Source organism: Solea senegalensis, linkage group LG15 (genome assembly GCF_019176455.1).
Source record: "Solea senegalensis isolate Sse05_10M linkage group LG15, IFAPA_SoseM_1, whole genome shotgun sequence".
Lineage (NCBI taxonomy): Eukaryota > Metazoa > Chordata > Actinopteri > Pleuronectiformes > Soleidae > Solea > Solea senegalensis.
The window spans coordinates 17,359,118-17,373,599 of record NC_058035.1 but is presented as its reverse complement, the minus strand read 5'-3'; the positions used below and the strand labels follow the sequence as shown (position 1 = coordinate 17,373,599).

The window sequence follows — 14,482 nt, the reverse complement described above, 5'->3', positions numbered from 1 at the left end:
CAAATCTCTCGCCTGGTTGCCAAATGCACATAGAGCCTGTACATTGAGTGTGTGTGTGTGTGTTTGTTTGGGTATTTATCAGTTAAGTGTTTGTCATTGACATCATCAATGTTGTTTTGTGTGCATGTGGTAGCTTGTAGTATCAGTGGGATCAGATTGAATTGCACTGAAAATGGCATTTCTGCCATTACTCTGATGGTGTCAGCTCAATACTGTATCTGCCCTTTGCAAAGATTGTGTTTGTGAGTGTGTGTTTGTGTAGTCTTTCTAACCCCATAATGCTCATCATGATGTGTGCATCCATTTTGATAACAAATGGATCATAAAACAGCATGCAACCCAAACTTCTTTTGTGGCATTTTGAATTACGTATCACTTACTGAAATCCAAGATGAGAGATTTCCCTTTCCTCTGAATCTTGTAAGAAATTCTTTTGTTCATGTTTTTTTTTTTTTTTTGCATATTTGTGTGTTTGCAGGAGCGTGATGCAGAGCGGCGAAGACAGCTGAGAGAGCGGGCCAGGCAGCTGATAGCTGAGGCTCGCTCTGGAGTCAAGATGTCTGACATGAGCCTGCTGGATGTGTCCAGCACTGAGAGAGGAAAGGGCAGCAGAGGAAGCCCTGCTGCTGGTCAGTGCACCAACACACACACACACACACCAGCACATGCCACAATACAGGTGTGAATGCACAACACACAATACAATGTGGACACTTATGAGGTCCAGTCACAGTGTAACATGGTCTAATTAATAAAGACAACATGACTTCTGATCACAAATGGAGATTTTCCAGGTGTGAACTGAGAGCTGACCCCCTTGTGATTGGATCACTAGAAACAGGTGTTAATACCAGGTCTAAACATGGCCACATTCAAAAGTCAATTTAGCCTTCATGGACACACAGTGTTTGCAGTAACTCTTTATTTATTCTCATTAACATACTTTCAGAATTTGATTATAAAAGGAATTAAAACACACATGCTCGCACTTAATAATACTTGTTTAAAAAGAAAAAAAAGGAAAAAGTCACACTAGCATGCTTCGACACACTCACTTTTTTTTCATAACACACATGCTCACACATTTCCATTATGCACTCTGAAGGGGTTCTGCTTAATCCTCACAAAAAAAACAAACAAAAAGTCATTTGACAACAGCTGCAGGTCTAAAAAGCACCTCCCTCATATTCAGAGCAGCAGTTCACCCTGCGACTTCCCCCCGCCTCGCCTCTTTTACCCAATTATTGTTAATCAACACAACATATTGTGAGGCCAAATTATGCCTCCAAATACCACGCACTTCTACATTTAGAGGTGCACACAACACAGCACTGTTGGTGGTGGTTGTGTTCCTTCTGGCACACAAGGTGTGGATTAAAAAAGTACAAGGTGAACGCATAAGATATTTCTCAACAAACAATCAAAGAACACGGAAAAAAAAAAAGTCAATACGACGAGAAGTGAGATGAGCGACTTGTTAGGTAGAATGACAGGAGAAAAGACAGTGAGGAGTAGGGAGGGCACCACTTGATTTACTTGCTCTTTCAGCTTTTCTGAATTGGACTAATTGTTGGTCTCATTAAAAATGGAGTTGGAGGAAAGAACGGAACGTGGGAGGAGGAGGTAAAGAGAGGAGAGAAATGCTGTGGGCTGTGATACACAAGGCCTCCCGAGCAGAACGGCTAATCCTAGCCTCCACACTCCCTCTCTCTGTGTGTGTCTCTCTCTCTCCCTCTCTCCCCTCAGCACCATTCACGGTCCTTTAATGCAGCTCAGACTGCCCCCTCCAAGTGTCTGCCCGCAAAGAAACTTTCCAAACTCCATCACCATGGCCTCCTATTAATTAGGCCTGAGCCAGCCACGCAGGAACGGTGCTTGCTAGCACGCTCCACATCGCAGCTAGCAAATTAGGAGGAGGGGGAAAAAAACAGGAAATGTTGTTAGTATGATTCTCTCGCCTTCTCTCTTTGTTCTCTCTCCTGCTCCCCACCAAGTAGTAAATAGCAGAGAAGGGAGCTTTCATTTTCAGATGCTGTTTACTGATTGTTTTTGTTTTAATCCGTGGTGGGTTATCCACGCCGCCAGGACTGCTCAGGTCTCCATTTGAGTTTCCTCTAACATGTTGCTTCTTTTGTTCTGTTGAGAAAACTTTTTATGACACCTTGTTCATAAAAACTTTAAGACAACGTGTCTCATTACAGTGACTCTCCACTGCACAAGTGTGTGATTTTTAGACAAACATGCCAGCGTTGTGAAGTCAGAGGCGTGGCTGGCTCTCCCTCATACATAGACATCACTTATACAATGCCCTCCCATCTGGTGTTCGCGTAGTAGAACAGCAAGCCTTAAAAAGAAGCAATATTACTCGCCTTGAGCAGGCTGTGTGCACAGTCTTTTGTATTTGTTTGTTTGTTTTTTGCCCAACCCATTTAAGCTGGAGATGCAAGGCTGGCAACTGATGTTTGAATGATGCAAATTAGTTCAAGTCTTAGTTTCTCTCACATGATATACAGACACCAATCAATCAAATCCCACATTATTACTCAAACCATGTGGTTGGTTTAATTATAGATTGATACATTTTCTGTCACTTACTAATTCTTTTTCCATAACTAATTATTTAAACCTAACTAACTGTAAATGTAAACTAACCAGGCTTTTCTCTTCTCTATATTCATCTACATGTTTCCTCCTCATTTTCATTTCCTAACATCCTTGACTTCCACCCTTCTCTATTTCTTTCCATTATTCTCTCCCACTCCATCACCACAGATGTTTTGGATGGAGTGAGAGGTCATCACGAGGATAGTGATGAAAGGGGTAAGGAGGAGGAGGAGGAGGAGGAGGGGAGGGCTGAGGAGGACAGGCTCCATTTTGCTGGTGCTGATGATGATGCTACTGTTGCTGCTGCTGCTGCGTTTGCACTGGATACTAACCCACTGCCACTGGAGGCCTCAGTTCCAGCCACATCCAGCACCCACGGGTCCCTGGAGCTTACTAACCCCAGCTCTGAGCTAACCTCTCTTGGTAAAGTCGGCAGCTGAAGTTGCATGTCTGAATGTGAAGTTTGTCTTTTTCTGCCTGTGCTTTCTCTGACACATTTACTTCTCATTAATTGATTTATTTTAAGAATTTCTTTCACATAAATTCCTTAATTATTTACAATTTGTCCATCTCATTCTCGCTGTTAACCACTCACTCCTTACTCACTCACTTACTAATGCACCAGAGAATTAATGTCTTAAGACCAAAGACCTTTTCCCCACAAAGGGCACTCGGTATGCTAACTACTACCCACTAGCTAAAGTCAACCCTAACCCACCACCACCTACTATAGCGGAGGCAAACACACTTGTATAACTAAATAACTAAATTCTCCGCTAGTGCTTGTATACTGTGACAAGGACAGTAGTCCAATTAAACGGTAGCTTGATTTAACTGTGCATGGAGTGTGATACTGCAGCTTATCTCCTCTAAGCATTCACAAAAGACCAGGCATGTAGTCTGAACTGCCCTCATCAAAATTTAAAACCACTGATCTGATCTGATCTAAGCTTTACTCACCCACTTATTCACTTTGCAACTCACTTACACTCTCATCTGTCACTGCTGACCTTGGTGCATGCTGTCCATTTAATGTTTGTGAATTGTGTCCTGGTCCTGGTAAACGTCCTGTTGTCTCGATACCCGTTAATGCTTCACACTGAAGGAACCAGCGCCAGCCTACTTCAGTGTTGTTTCATTCCCACTAACAACTTCTTTAAGTAGTAATTAATAAACTGTGAAAAGTGGTCCCCAGACAAATAAAATCATATCTTCAGGAAAGCATTTGCTCAAATCTTCAGAGGTAAACTAATTAATTTGTTTTGTTTTTAATTCGTTATTTGCTTCCTCACTTTCCTGCCGATGTGAGATAGGTGCGAGTACAGTGAGGGACCAGGAGAAAAACAAACATGAGAACAGACAATTGGTTCCTCCAGCTTTGAAGTGCAATATCTCCTCGCTATTTTGTGTGTGTGTGTGTGTGTTTTTCCTCACTCTCCGTGTTCCTTTTTTCTTCCTTTGTAGCTGGTAATTTTCATGTAGCCTTGAAAGAAATGGAGGGTGGTGATTGTATCACTAAAGGAGCTGATACCACACTTAAACTCAACGAAAATGTTCAGTGTCAGTCATATTTTTCCAGCAGCTCAGGTCATTCACTCCACCTCCTATACTCTGCGTTTGGTTTACGTGTATTTTGGCACATATGAGTCTGTTAATGTGTTTCCTTATATAAGCCAAGCGCAAGACTTGATGTCTGTGTTTGGCCTCTGCATGCATCACGATGTGCATGTGCGTGTGTGTGTGCGTGTGTGTGTGTGTGTGTGTGTGTTATGGCGGCAAATGACACATGAAACGGTTGCCCTCCTGTTCTTTCATCTTCTTCAGTGCAGTGGTCTGACCTGGCAGGGAAGCTGTGGTTTCTAGTCCCTGGTTAAATAAACCTGTACACAACCACTGAAAAACAGACAGAGGGAGACTGAGGGAGGGAAGAAAGAAAGGAGGGAGGGTTTGACAGATGGATTAAGAATCAGATTCAGAATTAAAATACTTTATTGATCCCTGAGGTGAAATTCTTGTGTTACAGCTGCTACTATTCAAAGAGCATGAAACAAGGATAGAAATGTATAAGAATAATAAAGAGAAAATGAACAAGAGTAAACGTAAAGCTAAGTAAACATAAACATCACAACATGCACTCTAATGCAAAAAGATGAGTCAATGAGAGAATTAAAGTCTGTAAGAGAGAGTCGTGTGGAGCTGCTGGGCCTAATCAGCATTGTGTGAAATCACACATTACAGCTTTAAAAAGTATTTTAATATTTGAAAATAAAACTCATTGGGAAGCAATATTATTATGTAGGTAGTTTTTATTTGCATAATATAGATCACAACGTACGTTATCTCAAGTATAGAGTAAGACACAAACCTTTATAATATTGTATTAATAATGTAATACAATATTAGAGAGAGGAGAGAAAAGAGATGCACTAGGCATCAGTGGAGAGAAAAAAACTCCCTTTTCACAGGAACAAGCCTCTGCCTCGACCGGTTGGGGTGAGAGGAAACATAGAGGGGGACAGAGGAGATCTGGGGGAGAGAAAGGGAAAGAGGGAGGTGAGGAAGAGACAGAAGCGACCAGGAGCAGATATACTGTATAAATTACACGTTTAGACAAGACAGTTCTGAATCAGTTATGACATGTTGATACTAAGTCGATGTCATTTCTATACACTGTAGTATAAATGTGTTAATAAATTCATTATTTAGAGCAAGATTGAGAAAACTAAAAACAGTATAATACAACTTGTCAAAAACGTTAAGTTGAACATGTTTTTCTCAGTGGGAATAGGCTCGATATTTTAAACATCAGAGGACAAAGGTGTTTTTAAGATGGATTTAAGACCCATCTTGTGTTGTCATCGTGTGCGTGCTTCAAATGCCTGTTATTTATACAGTTGTTTTTTTTTTTGACACTTTAAAGTTTTACTTTGTTCTCATTGTCCCTCCTCCTGTCGCTCTCCAGGTACCAACAGTAAGCACGTGGACCTGAAGCTGAAGAAGCTGGTGGAAATCAGCCCACGAGGAGTCACTTCTCCTTCTTCCCCGTCCTCCACCTCCTCCTCATCCTCACCCACTGCCACCTCCTCCTCCTCCCCACTTAGCCCCACAGAAGGACAGGAGGTACGTATCTTACCACTTTTGAAACATTCACAAGGTGCAGTATCTTTATTTTCCTTTCTTTCCGTGTGTGTGTGTGTCTTTTTTTTACCCCTACATCTCTTTTTCCTTTTATCTGTCTCCCTCTCTTTTTGTTTTTATTTTTTTCTCCCCTCCCCTTCTCGCCACACCATCAAAGGGTCAGTCCAATCAATTGGGTCCGATTGACCCTGGTTGTCGACTGGCTGACCCTGTGTACACATCAGTCACTTGGACCACTTCATGTGAGACTATAGTTTATCCCTCTAGTGTTCATATAAGACTAATGTCTAAATCCATCACACACAGTGGCATCATAATGCTCTACATAACATGGCGCAGTCTGCTCTATTGACTATGACCTTTTCAGACCGTTGCTGTGTGTCTGAATAGGTGAGGAAAGGGGGGAGGAGGGGTGATGCTGCTGCTGCTGCATGTGTCTATACCTTCTGATGTGAATATTGAGCCAACATCGCAGTCGACCAGTCTTAACATCTGTTTAATTGATTTTGAATGTCAAGAGGAATAAAGTGAGTGATTGTGCGTGTGTGTGAGTGTGCGTGTGTGTGAGTGTGTGTGGCTATCAGTGCGAGCAAAACCCTCTGTGCTTATGGCAGCACAGGGTGTCTTTGATCATCAATTCACATAAACACCCTCTTGTGTTCAAAGCCTAAAAGGCTTAGACCTTCATGGAGTGTGTATGTGTGCATGTGTTACCACTTGACCCTCACAAAAGTAGAGTCACCATTTTGGTTTGACACCAAACCAAATCAGAATCACGTCACCCACAAGTGAGCACATTACGGTTCTTGCTCTGGCCATGAATTGACCTCTCGATTTCTTGATTTACAACGACAGGTTTTAAGTTTTAATCTGGTTATCATTAGTGCATTTGTCTTAATTTACTGTCAAGAATATCATTAGTATTTGTTAATGAACCTCATAACCTGATCACCATCAAATCAACTCACTAACAATAAAGATTAGGTGTTAGAATTGATGGCGCCACAGATATGATTTTTATATCACGTATCATGACAAGGTAAGCTACTGTATCTGCCTGCTATTGTGTGACTGACTATACCAGTAGTTCAAATATGATATGATCAGATGATGAGAATGAATCATAGCATTTCATTACCTTCATCAAGGAGGTTATGTTTTTGGCTGCACTTGTCTGTGTTTCTGAGCAGCATAACTCAAAAAGGGATCTGGGTTCTTTTAAAGTTCCAATGTTTAGCATTTAGAACCGTAGTTCTAGATGCACTTGGGAAAGAGTGGTTAGCAGAGACGTCCTCTCTGTGTTACAATCTGCAGTCGCCATTGTCACGAATTCGTACAAGCTGAACTTTTAAAATACATTTAAACATGTTTGTTCAACTCAAATTGTTCTAAATTGAATTTGTCAATGTCAGGCTAAAATCCATTAAACGAAAGATATCAAATCTTTGATTTAAGGGATGTCAGGAGGACTCTGTATTGTGCTTGACATGCAAACAAGTAGCCGCACGCTGTACCAGAAACCACCTTCTCACATGATGAATGGCGCCTACTTGCCTCCAGTGAAGTGGCGGTGGACACACTTCATTCAGTAAATCGATTCCCCCACGAACGCTTGTACAGTATCCTGGGACAATGGCAGTCGTCCAGTTACAGAGTCGAGTAGCAACCGTGGCTCGACTTGACTGTGCATGAAAACCTGCTGACTGTGCTCTCAGGTTTTAAGTTCAACTCTGTCCTGTAGAAAGTGTTGTCTTTTAAGTAACTGTTCAAAGATCAGTTAATGTCGTCATTTAAAAATGAAACTGCCTTGTCCCAGGAGGATTGAATATCCCCGATCAGAGTGACCTGCAGGAACATTACACATTCACACACCCGCCCTCCCTCTCATTAGCAATTGTGTGTATGCGCAGCCTCGGTGGCACATGATAAGGGCATGCGACGCTCAGCAGACTGCAACATTAGTCACACAGCACCTTGCATGCACATTTAAAGACTCCCACATGCACCAAAAGCACTGAATCACTGCTTACCACAGCGATGATGGCAGCAGCGATAAGAGGGAAAAGTGTGTGAGAGAGAAAGAGTAAGATGGAAGACGAGAGGGGGGCGACCCAATATCTGCTTGTCCTCGAGCTTAGAGGAGGGACAGTGGCAAGCAGAGTGAGAGTCTGTGTCCTTAAAATGTCAAGGTGCATACGTGTGAGCTGTTCATCTGGGTCTACTTGTAACGAGGCAGTCGTTTAACCCATTGTAACCGATCAACCTCTGGTTAGAGTCAAATTCACAATAGTTAACAATAAGTGATAATTGGATGGACAGCCTCGGTGTCCTAATCGTTCTCCTCAGGGATTTCCACTTTAGTCAAATGAACAGTTTCTTCTCATCAGTCACTAAACTAAATATCTTTCAAAAAAACAAACAAAGCCTCATCAGGAAAATATGACAAAGCACAGCAGCATTAATCCAACAAATCCTTTGACATCCAATTATCAGTGACTGTTCGACTTTCTTTTTAAACAAACATATTGAATATTCATTCCTCAGCCACTTGATGGATTCCTCTCCACTGCAGCTCATAGTTGTACATTTGTTAAGTGAGTTACTGAAGTTGAAATTGGAGCCGTGACATCTTTTTTTTTTACTCCCACTCAATTTTAGATTGTGTTAATTGTGAAGTAAGCACATACACAAATACACCTTTGTTACACAAACACAAACCAGAGATATTGAAGCCCCTTAATGGCAGCTAATACGTCACACACTCACTCATCTTCTACTGTTTTATCCTCCACATGAGGGTCTCGGGCGGCGTACACCCCCTGGACACTACACCAACTGTGTGACCAGCTAATATACCATTGTAGTTTAAGCAGAGTCATTTGTTTTAAAACAATTTCAAGATGTTAAACCTAAGAGTGGATACATTCTACACTGCAAAACGTATATATCAAGTTTAACAATTCTACAATATGTAGAAAATATGCTGAAATCATTGTATTTAATACAGAGGGGGGGGGCAATCTTGATTCTAGATTGATCATTAGTTGTTATAATTGGAGAATCATGAATGCTATTGATTTTTGGGATGTTGCTGTGTCAGCAGTGATTAAGCCATCGCCTCACTTCACAGTCAGAGTGTTTTTTTATGTTAGTGACAGAAGGTTTGAGTTGATGAAGACGCTCAGCGCTCTCGCCTCGTCTAGAGTTATCCAGTTCAGACGTGACTGTTGCTTCTTGTAGTAGATGGACAGATACATGTTCAGTGATGGATGGAGAGAGTCTGTTTTCAATGTAGGAAGTGAAGTATTAAACTAAAATGCTGCCCACCGAGCAGTGAACTGAGACACGAGGCCTTTACCTGCCACAGTTTTGCCACGCTGTACCCCCTGCTCTTTGACTGGTTGTCAGTCTGATACACACACATACAAGCAAACAATTCTTTCACACATCCAAGCTCCGGCCTGATGTATAAATAAAATAATTGGGCATTTTGTATCCAACACTTCATAAATAAATTTGCTTAGATTTGACTTGACATGAGGTTTTAAGTGGCTGGTAAACACTGACAGACTAATAGACGAAACAAAGCGAGAACAAATTAATTGCTGACATTGTTTTTGAAAGTCAATAATCTGAAGCTAAACTAACAACTGCCTTTCTCCCGCTTGTTCCGCATCCACACTGTCTTTATTAGTCGTCCTTGCTCTGCCTGACTATCTCCCCCCGTCTCAAGCAGTGGAACGCGCTTGCTCTAATTGTCGACTTTATTACACGTTTCGCCATCTTATTAGCGCTGCCACAGCGTCAGCCTTAGCCCGAGTCAGTTTCTTTTCCACTCGGCTTGGCATATTTGGAGGCCTGGTAATAAAACATTTCTGCATGCTGTTTCTTTGATATTGGGAGAAGCAAGCGTGCAGCTTTTTAACACATGTTCACTTTGAAAACAATAGCGTTTTTCTGCATTTTGCATAATCTGAATATATTTTCTGGCTCGGGGTTTGTTGAAAGTCAAGTTAATTGCCTCCTTTTTTGTTTCTCTCATGAGTGTGTGTGTGTGTGTGTGTGTTCAGATACAATGGAGCTTATATATCATATGCTACCACATTTATCTCATGGCCTGTTTTGTGTTTTTGCGTATGAGCCGCCTAATTACGGACATTGTTTTGAAGTTAATAATTTGATGTTAAACCACATTTTATTTGGTGAGGATCTATCTTAATTTACTAGTTGAATTTCCTCTTCGGTCATTGCATTTCTGAGTTTTACATTTCGTTCCGTATCTTCACAGAATAACGCCGAGGAGCTGAGAGCAGAGCGGCTACGCAGAGCGACGGAAAGGTTGCGCAGCCCGGTAGTTTTCAACAAGGACTCTGCAGTCCGTAAAACACAGCTGAAGTCCTTCAGCCAGTATGTGGAGAGCAGACCAGGTGGGTGACAATGCTATACAAACACATGTGCAGTGTGTAAACAATGCATGGAGTATTTACCCAAGGAGGTCTGTTTGTGTACATCTACCTCACACCTGATATTAGGTGAGCGACAGTGTGAGTGGCTCACGTTGTGAAAAAGCTTCATGATATGGCTGTTGCTATTTTTAACAGTTTCCTAAGAGGTTTTTCCACATTTCAAGAGCAAATATAAAAAGCACCTACACTATAAACATTGTGAGCAGCTTATGAAGACGTGGACTCGGTCATTGACAGTCAATCTGCAGCACTAAACCAACTAAAAGCAGAAATAAACATTCTAATGATCATCGAAGGGAACTCAGTATCCTTGCACTCAGTTCGATGACTAATTCATTTGTGTACATTTTGCTTTCACGTCCGTGATCATATGTCGATCTGCTCTTTCTTCCAGAAGTGAAAAGGCAGAGGTCTGTTCCTGAGGATCTGAAGAAGGCCGAGGAGGATCGCGGTTCGCCAACAGAGATCGATATTCGCAGACCATTTGAAGAGGAGGTTTGTTCTTTTTCCTCCCGCTGAACTTTTCTTGCAGGAATACAGTTTCATTTTCATCCATAACATTATCCAATGTTATGTAAAAACAGTTAGATTTTTAAAATCATGAAATAATTAGGGCTGGGCTATTTGGGGTGGATATCTAATTGCAGTTCTTGTGATATTGTAAGTGCGATTTGATTAGTGACCTAACTTTTTAAGTTAATCTTCCGTGTGCAATGGCACCATCAACATATTAATCCTTCTGTATTCTAAGGCTGAAATTAGACCTTAAAGATATTTGCATTTTTTTTATTGGTATAAAACATAGAATAATCAAAAATAGCATAAATATATTTTAGCCATTTCACATTCCTTTATATTATGATTTGATTCATTTTCAGCCCAATATAGTCCTGGAATATCCTAGTTTCCCTTTGGCGTAGCGTCTCTGACCCCTTGGCATAATGATGCCTATGATCAAGGTTAAGAAAAATGAAGTGTTTAGGAGGGGGTCAGAGGTGAGGTCGGAGGTTGTGTCTTTTAATTGCCTCCTCTTGGCTTTTTATTTCCCAGTAGTTAGCTCTTGTTCTGTCTCTTCTATCTTGTCTTAGATAAATCTGTCTGTGAACTCCTCTCTCCTTCCTCTTTGCTTAAATTATCCTTCTCCTCTTCACCTTGTCCACCTCTTACACACTCACACTTCCGCTCCACTGTCCTCTCTTCTCGCTGCGTAGACATCTAGGTATTGATCTAACACACTGCAACTTTAATTATAACAATAGTTGATATCAGCAGCCATTTAGAGCTGTGTGTGTGTGTGTGTCAGCAGAGAAGTTGTGTGCCTGTGGGTCCTTCAAGTGAACACACACACAAACTCACTAGTCAGCCCGTGTTAGAACTTGTGCGCACAAAGCCTCTGTCAATATAAGTGCTATTATTTCCACGAGTGTGTGTGTGTGTGTGTGTGTGTGTGTGTGTTTGTGTGTTCCACTGGAGACCATGGGGTGAATCTCTCTTTCCAAGCAGCCATCTCCTACCCTCGACCCTGCGCCCTCCACCCCAGTCACACACACACACACACACTGACACACACCCTCCTCCTCCTCCCAGAGCCTGGGCCCCAGGGTTAATGGGTGTTCAACCTTTCCATTATCCCGATCAGCCAAGAATTACCTGCTGAATGATGTTTGCATTAATATAATATATATGGTAATTTCCCTCCTCTTAATTACGGCTGGGCTGAGCGCGGCAAGGGGAGTGGGCTGATCATGTGTAAAATTGATTTGCCAAGGAAAAATATGGTGATAGAGCGAGAGCGCGCGAGGAGGAGGAGGGCTTTAGAGCGGGAGGCTGCTGGGAATCAGCACACACACATACACACACACATGTGCACATAGTCACACAGATGCACATACTCACACACTGGAAAGAGTACAGGAAAAAGTGCTGGCCTGGGTGGAATAAAAAACTTTCTCTTTCTCTCTCCTGCTCACTAGTTCTCCTTCCCATTAAGGAAAAACGGAGTGCATCAGCAATAAAATGGAGATATTTTTCGGATGCATCCTCAGTGGTGAATTTGAATAAACATTTCCCTCACTCGGAGGAGTTTTTCCTGGAGAATAGCAAGCAGCTTGGATACTGAGGTGGTGAAGGGTCAGATATGGAGTGTATATTAAGTGCTTATGATATAGAAGGCCGTGAGTGTGTGTGTGTGTGTGTGAGTGAGTGACCACTTGTGTGTTGTTGTGAAATTGCTGGTATTTGTGCATGGAAGTGTGTATGTGTGGGGTGGTATAGTTTGGTGACAGTTGTTGGTTCTGGACTAAGTTTCGAATGTTACATATAGACAATATAAGATGTAAATCGTGTTTTATGTATTTATTTATATTCAGTGATTCTTAGATTGGGGGTTTGTGAAAGGTTTGTTCTCATGCGCCTGCCTATCACTCTCCTCTCTCTACAGAATTGATTGATGTTTCTTTGACTTTTCTCTCCTTGTATCATCAACTCCTGCAGAACTGGTTTGTCATATTATATCAACAAAGAGTTGAAGTGAAGTGATGAAAATCCTGACGGACTCCTAAACAAATATGTTCCTTTTCATAATTAAAGACAAGCAATGGTTCTCACTAATGATTTATGTACCTACTTGTCCTGTCAGGTAAAAAACAAATTTATATTCCTCGGTGTTAATTTGATAGTTAACTGCATGTGCAATCTTCTTTTTAACATGTAATCGAAGTACATGACCTCTATGAGTTGCTTTTTAACATGAGACACGAGAAAGGAAGTGAGAGAGGCGAAACAAAGCTGAGGAGAAATAAGCGGCAGCAACAGTTGGATGTATAATCTGTTGTGAAATTAAACTCTCTTTCTGGGGAACTTCTATGTCGTTTAATGTAAGCACTGCATATCGCTTCGAACATTTCCACTTTCCCCCTTTCCTATGCTGTATTTCTTCTCTTTTTCATTCTCCTTCTTTATTTATTCTATCCCTTCATCACCCCTCAGTCCATCTCATTTCATTTTACTACTTTCCCAATATTCTTTTTCATCCCTCTGTCCTTTTATTATGCGTTTCTGTTTAATGTTATATCGCACTACTCTTCTTTTCTCTCTTAACCATTCTCTCTCCCTCCCTCCCTCTCTCTCTCTCTCTCTCTCTCTCTCTCTCTCTCTCTCTCTCTCTCTCTCTCTCTCTCTCTCTCTCCCTCTCCCTCTCTCTCTCTCTGGTTGACAGAAGGCGTTCAAAGACACCAGTCAGTATGTGGTTGGGGAGCTGTCTGCACTGGAGAGCGAGCAGAGGCACATAGACGCCCGAGCAGCTTGCGTGGAGAAGAGGCTGCGCTATCTCATGGACACAGGTACCCCAAGCCCAATTACACTGGAAAAACAGTTTTGGCAAATTGAGCGTACGCACGCACATACACACGCATGTACACTTGGGGAGTTTGTGTGTGTGCGTGTGTGTGTGTGTATTTATGTGTGTGAGAGAATCTTTGAAGCCCCCCCCCACTCCCTCCTCTCTATCCCTCCCTCTCAGTTGAATGTTGAGCGATGGAGCGCTGGGTGGATATGAAAGGAGGGGATGGGGGGATGAGGGAGGAGGTGGAGAGGGGAGGGGAAGGATGGTTGGGGAGGGTGGGAGAGGGGGAGTGTGTCTCGGGGATGGGAGAAGAAGGGAGACCTCTCTGGGCTGGGGTGATAAGGGAGCCCTTCATGGGGGAAACGATAACTGGGTGCGATAGCGGAGCCCCAGCCGAAGTCTCCGCTGCAGCCGTTTGCCAGCCGCGGCCCCAGCCAGCCAGCCAACCTCCACACTATTGAACAGTGCGCTCAGCCATGCACAGCTACACACATACACCCTCCTTCGCCTAGTACATATCTGGCCTTCATTGATATGCTGTATAAGGAAAGACGGGGGTGAGTTAAAGGGAGGAGAGAGGGGAGAGGCAAAGAAATGTTTAAGAAAAAAAAATAAAAAAAATGAGGCAACACAACATGAGCACTGACACAGTTCACAAATCCACGACAGATACACACAAATGTTTACACGCCCGTGCATACAAAGTGAAATCTGGTTTGGCGTATGGAGCTGGATTCGGAAGGTTTTTATTTAAGATTTGGCTGAGGGTAAAGCCTTGTTAAGACATGAGACAGAGTGCCGAGCCAAAGGAGGGGCCTTGGCTCTGTTAAGTCCCTAAGTGAAATTGGAGAATAGCATCACATTTGTGATACTAAACCGTCCCATTCCTCACCAAAGAATGCTGCTGTAAAAAGAAAAAATCGTATGGTCC

The 14,482-nt window shown here is 42.3% G+C and overlaps 1 protein-coding gene across 5 annotated transcripts in view; it reads left to right on the top strand.

Annotated features, from left to right (window-relative positions):
• The window catches only part of ehbp1 (EH domain binding protein 1), a 131,802-nt gene that overhangs the window by 85,870 nt on the left and 31,450 nt on the right, over positions 1-14,482 (top strand). For 2 of the 5 annotated variants that reach the window (XM_044046442.1, XM_044046441.1), the window contains 6 exons: positions 479-629; positions 2,773-3,027; positions 5,567-5,724; positions 10,031-10,169; positions 10,603-10,703; positions 13,426-13,549. In XM_044046442.1, coding sequence (XP_043902377.1) covers positions 479-629; positions 2,773-3,027; positions 5,567-5,724; positions 10,031-10,169; positions 10,603-10,703; positions 13,426-13,549 — 928 coding nt within the window. The remainder of the gene's footprint in view (positions 1-478; positions 630-2,772; positions 3,028-5,566; positions 5,725-10,030; positions 10,170-10,602; positions 10,704-13,425; positions 13,550-14,482) is intronic. The other 3 variants (XM_044046444.1, XM_044046443.1, XM_044046445.1) reach the window with 3 other exon arrangements.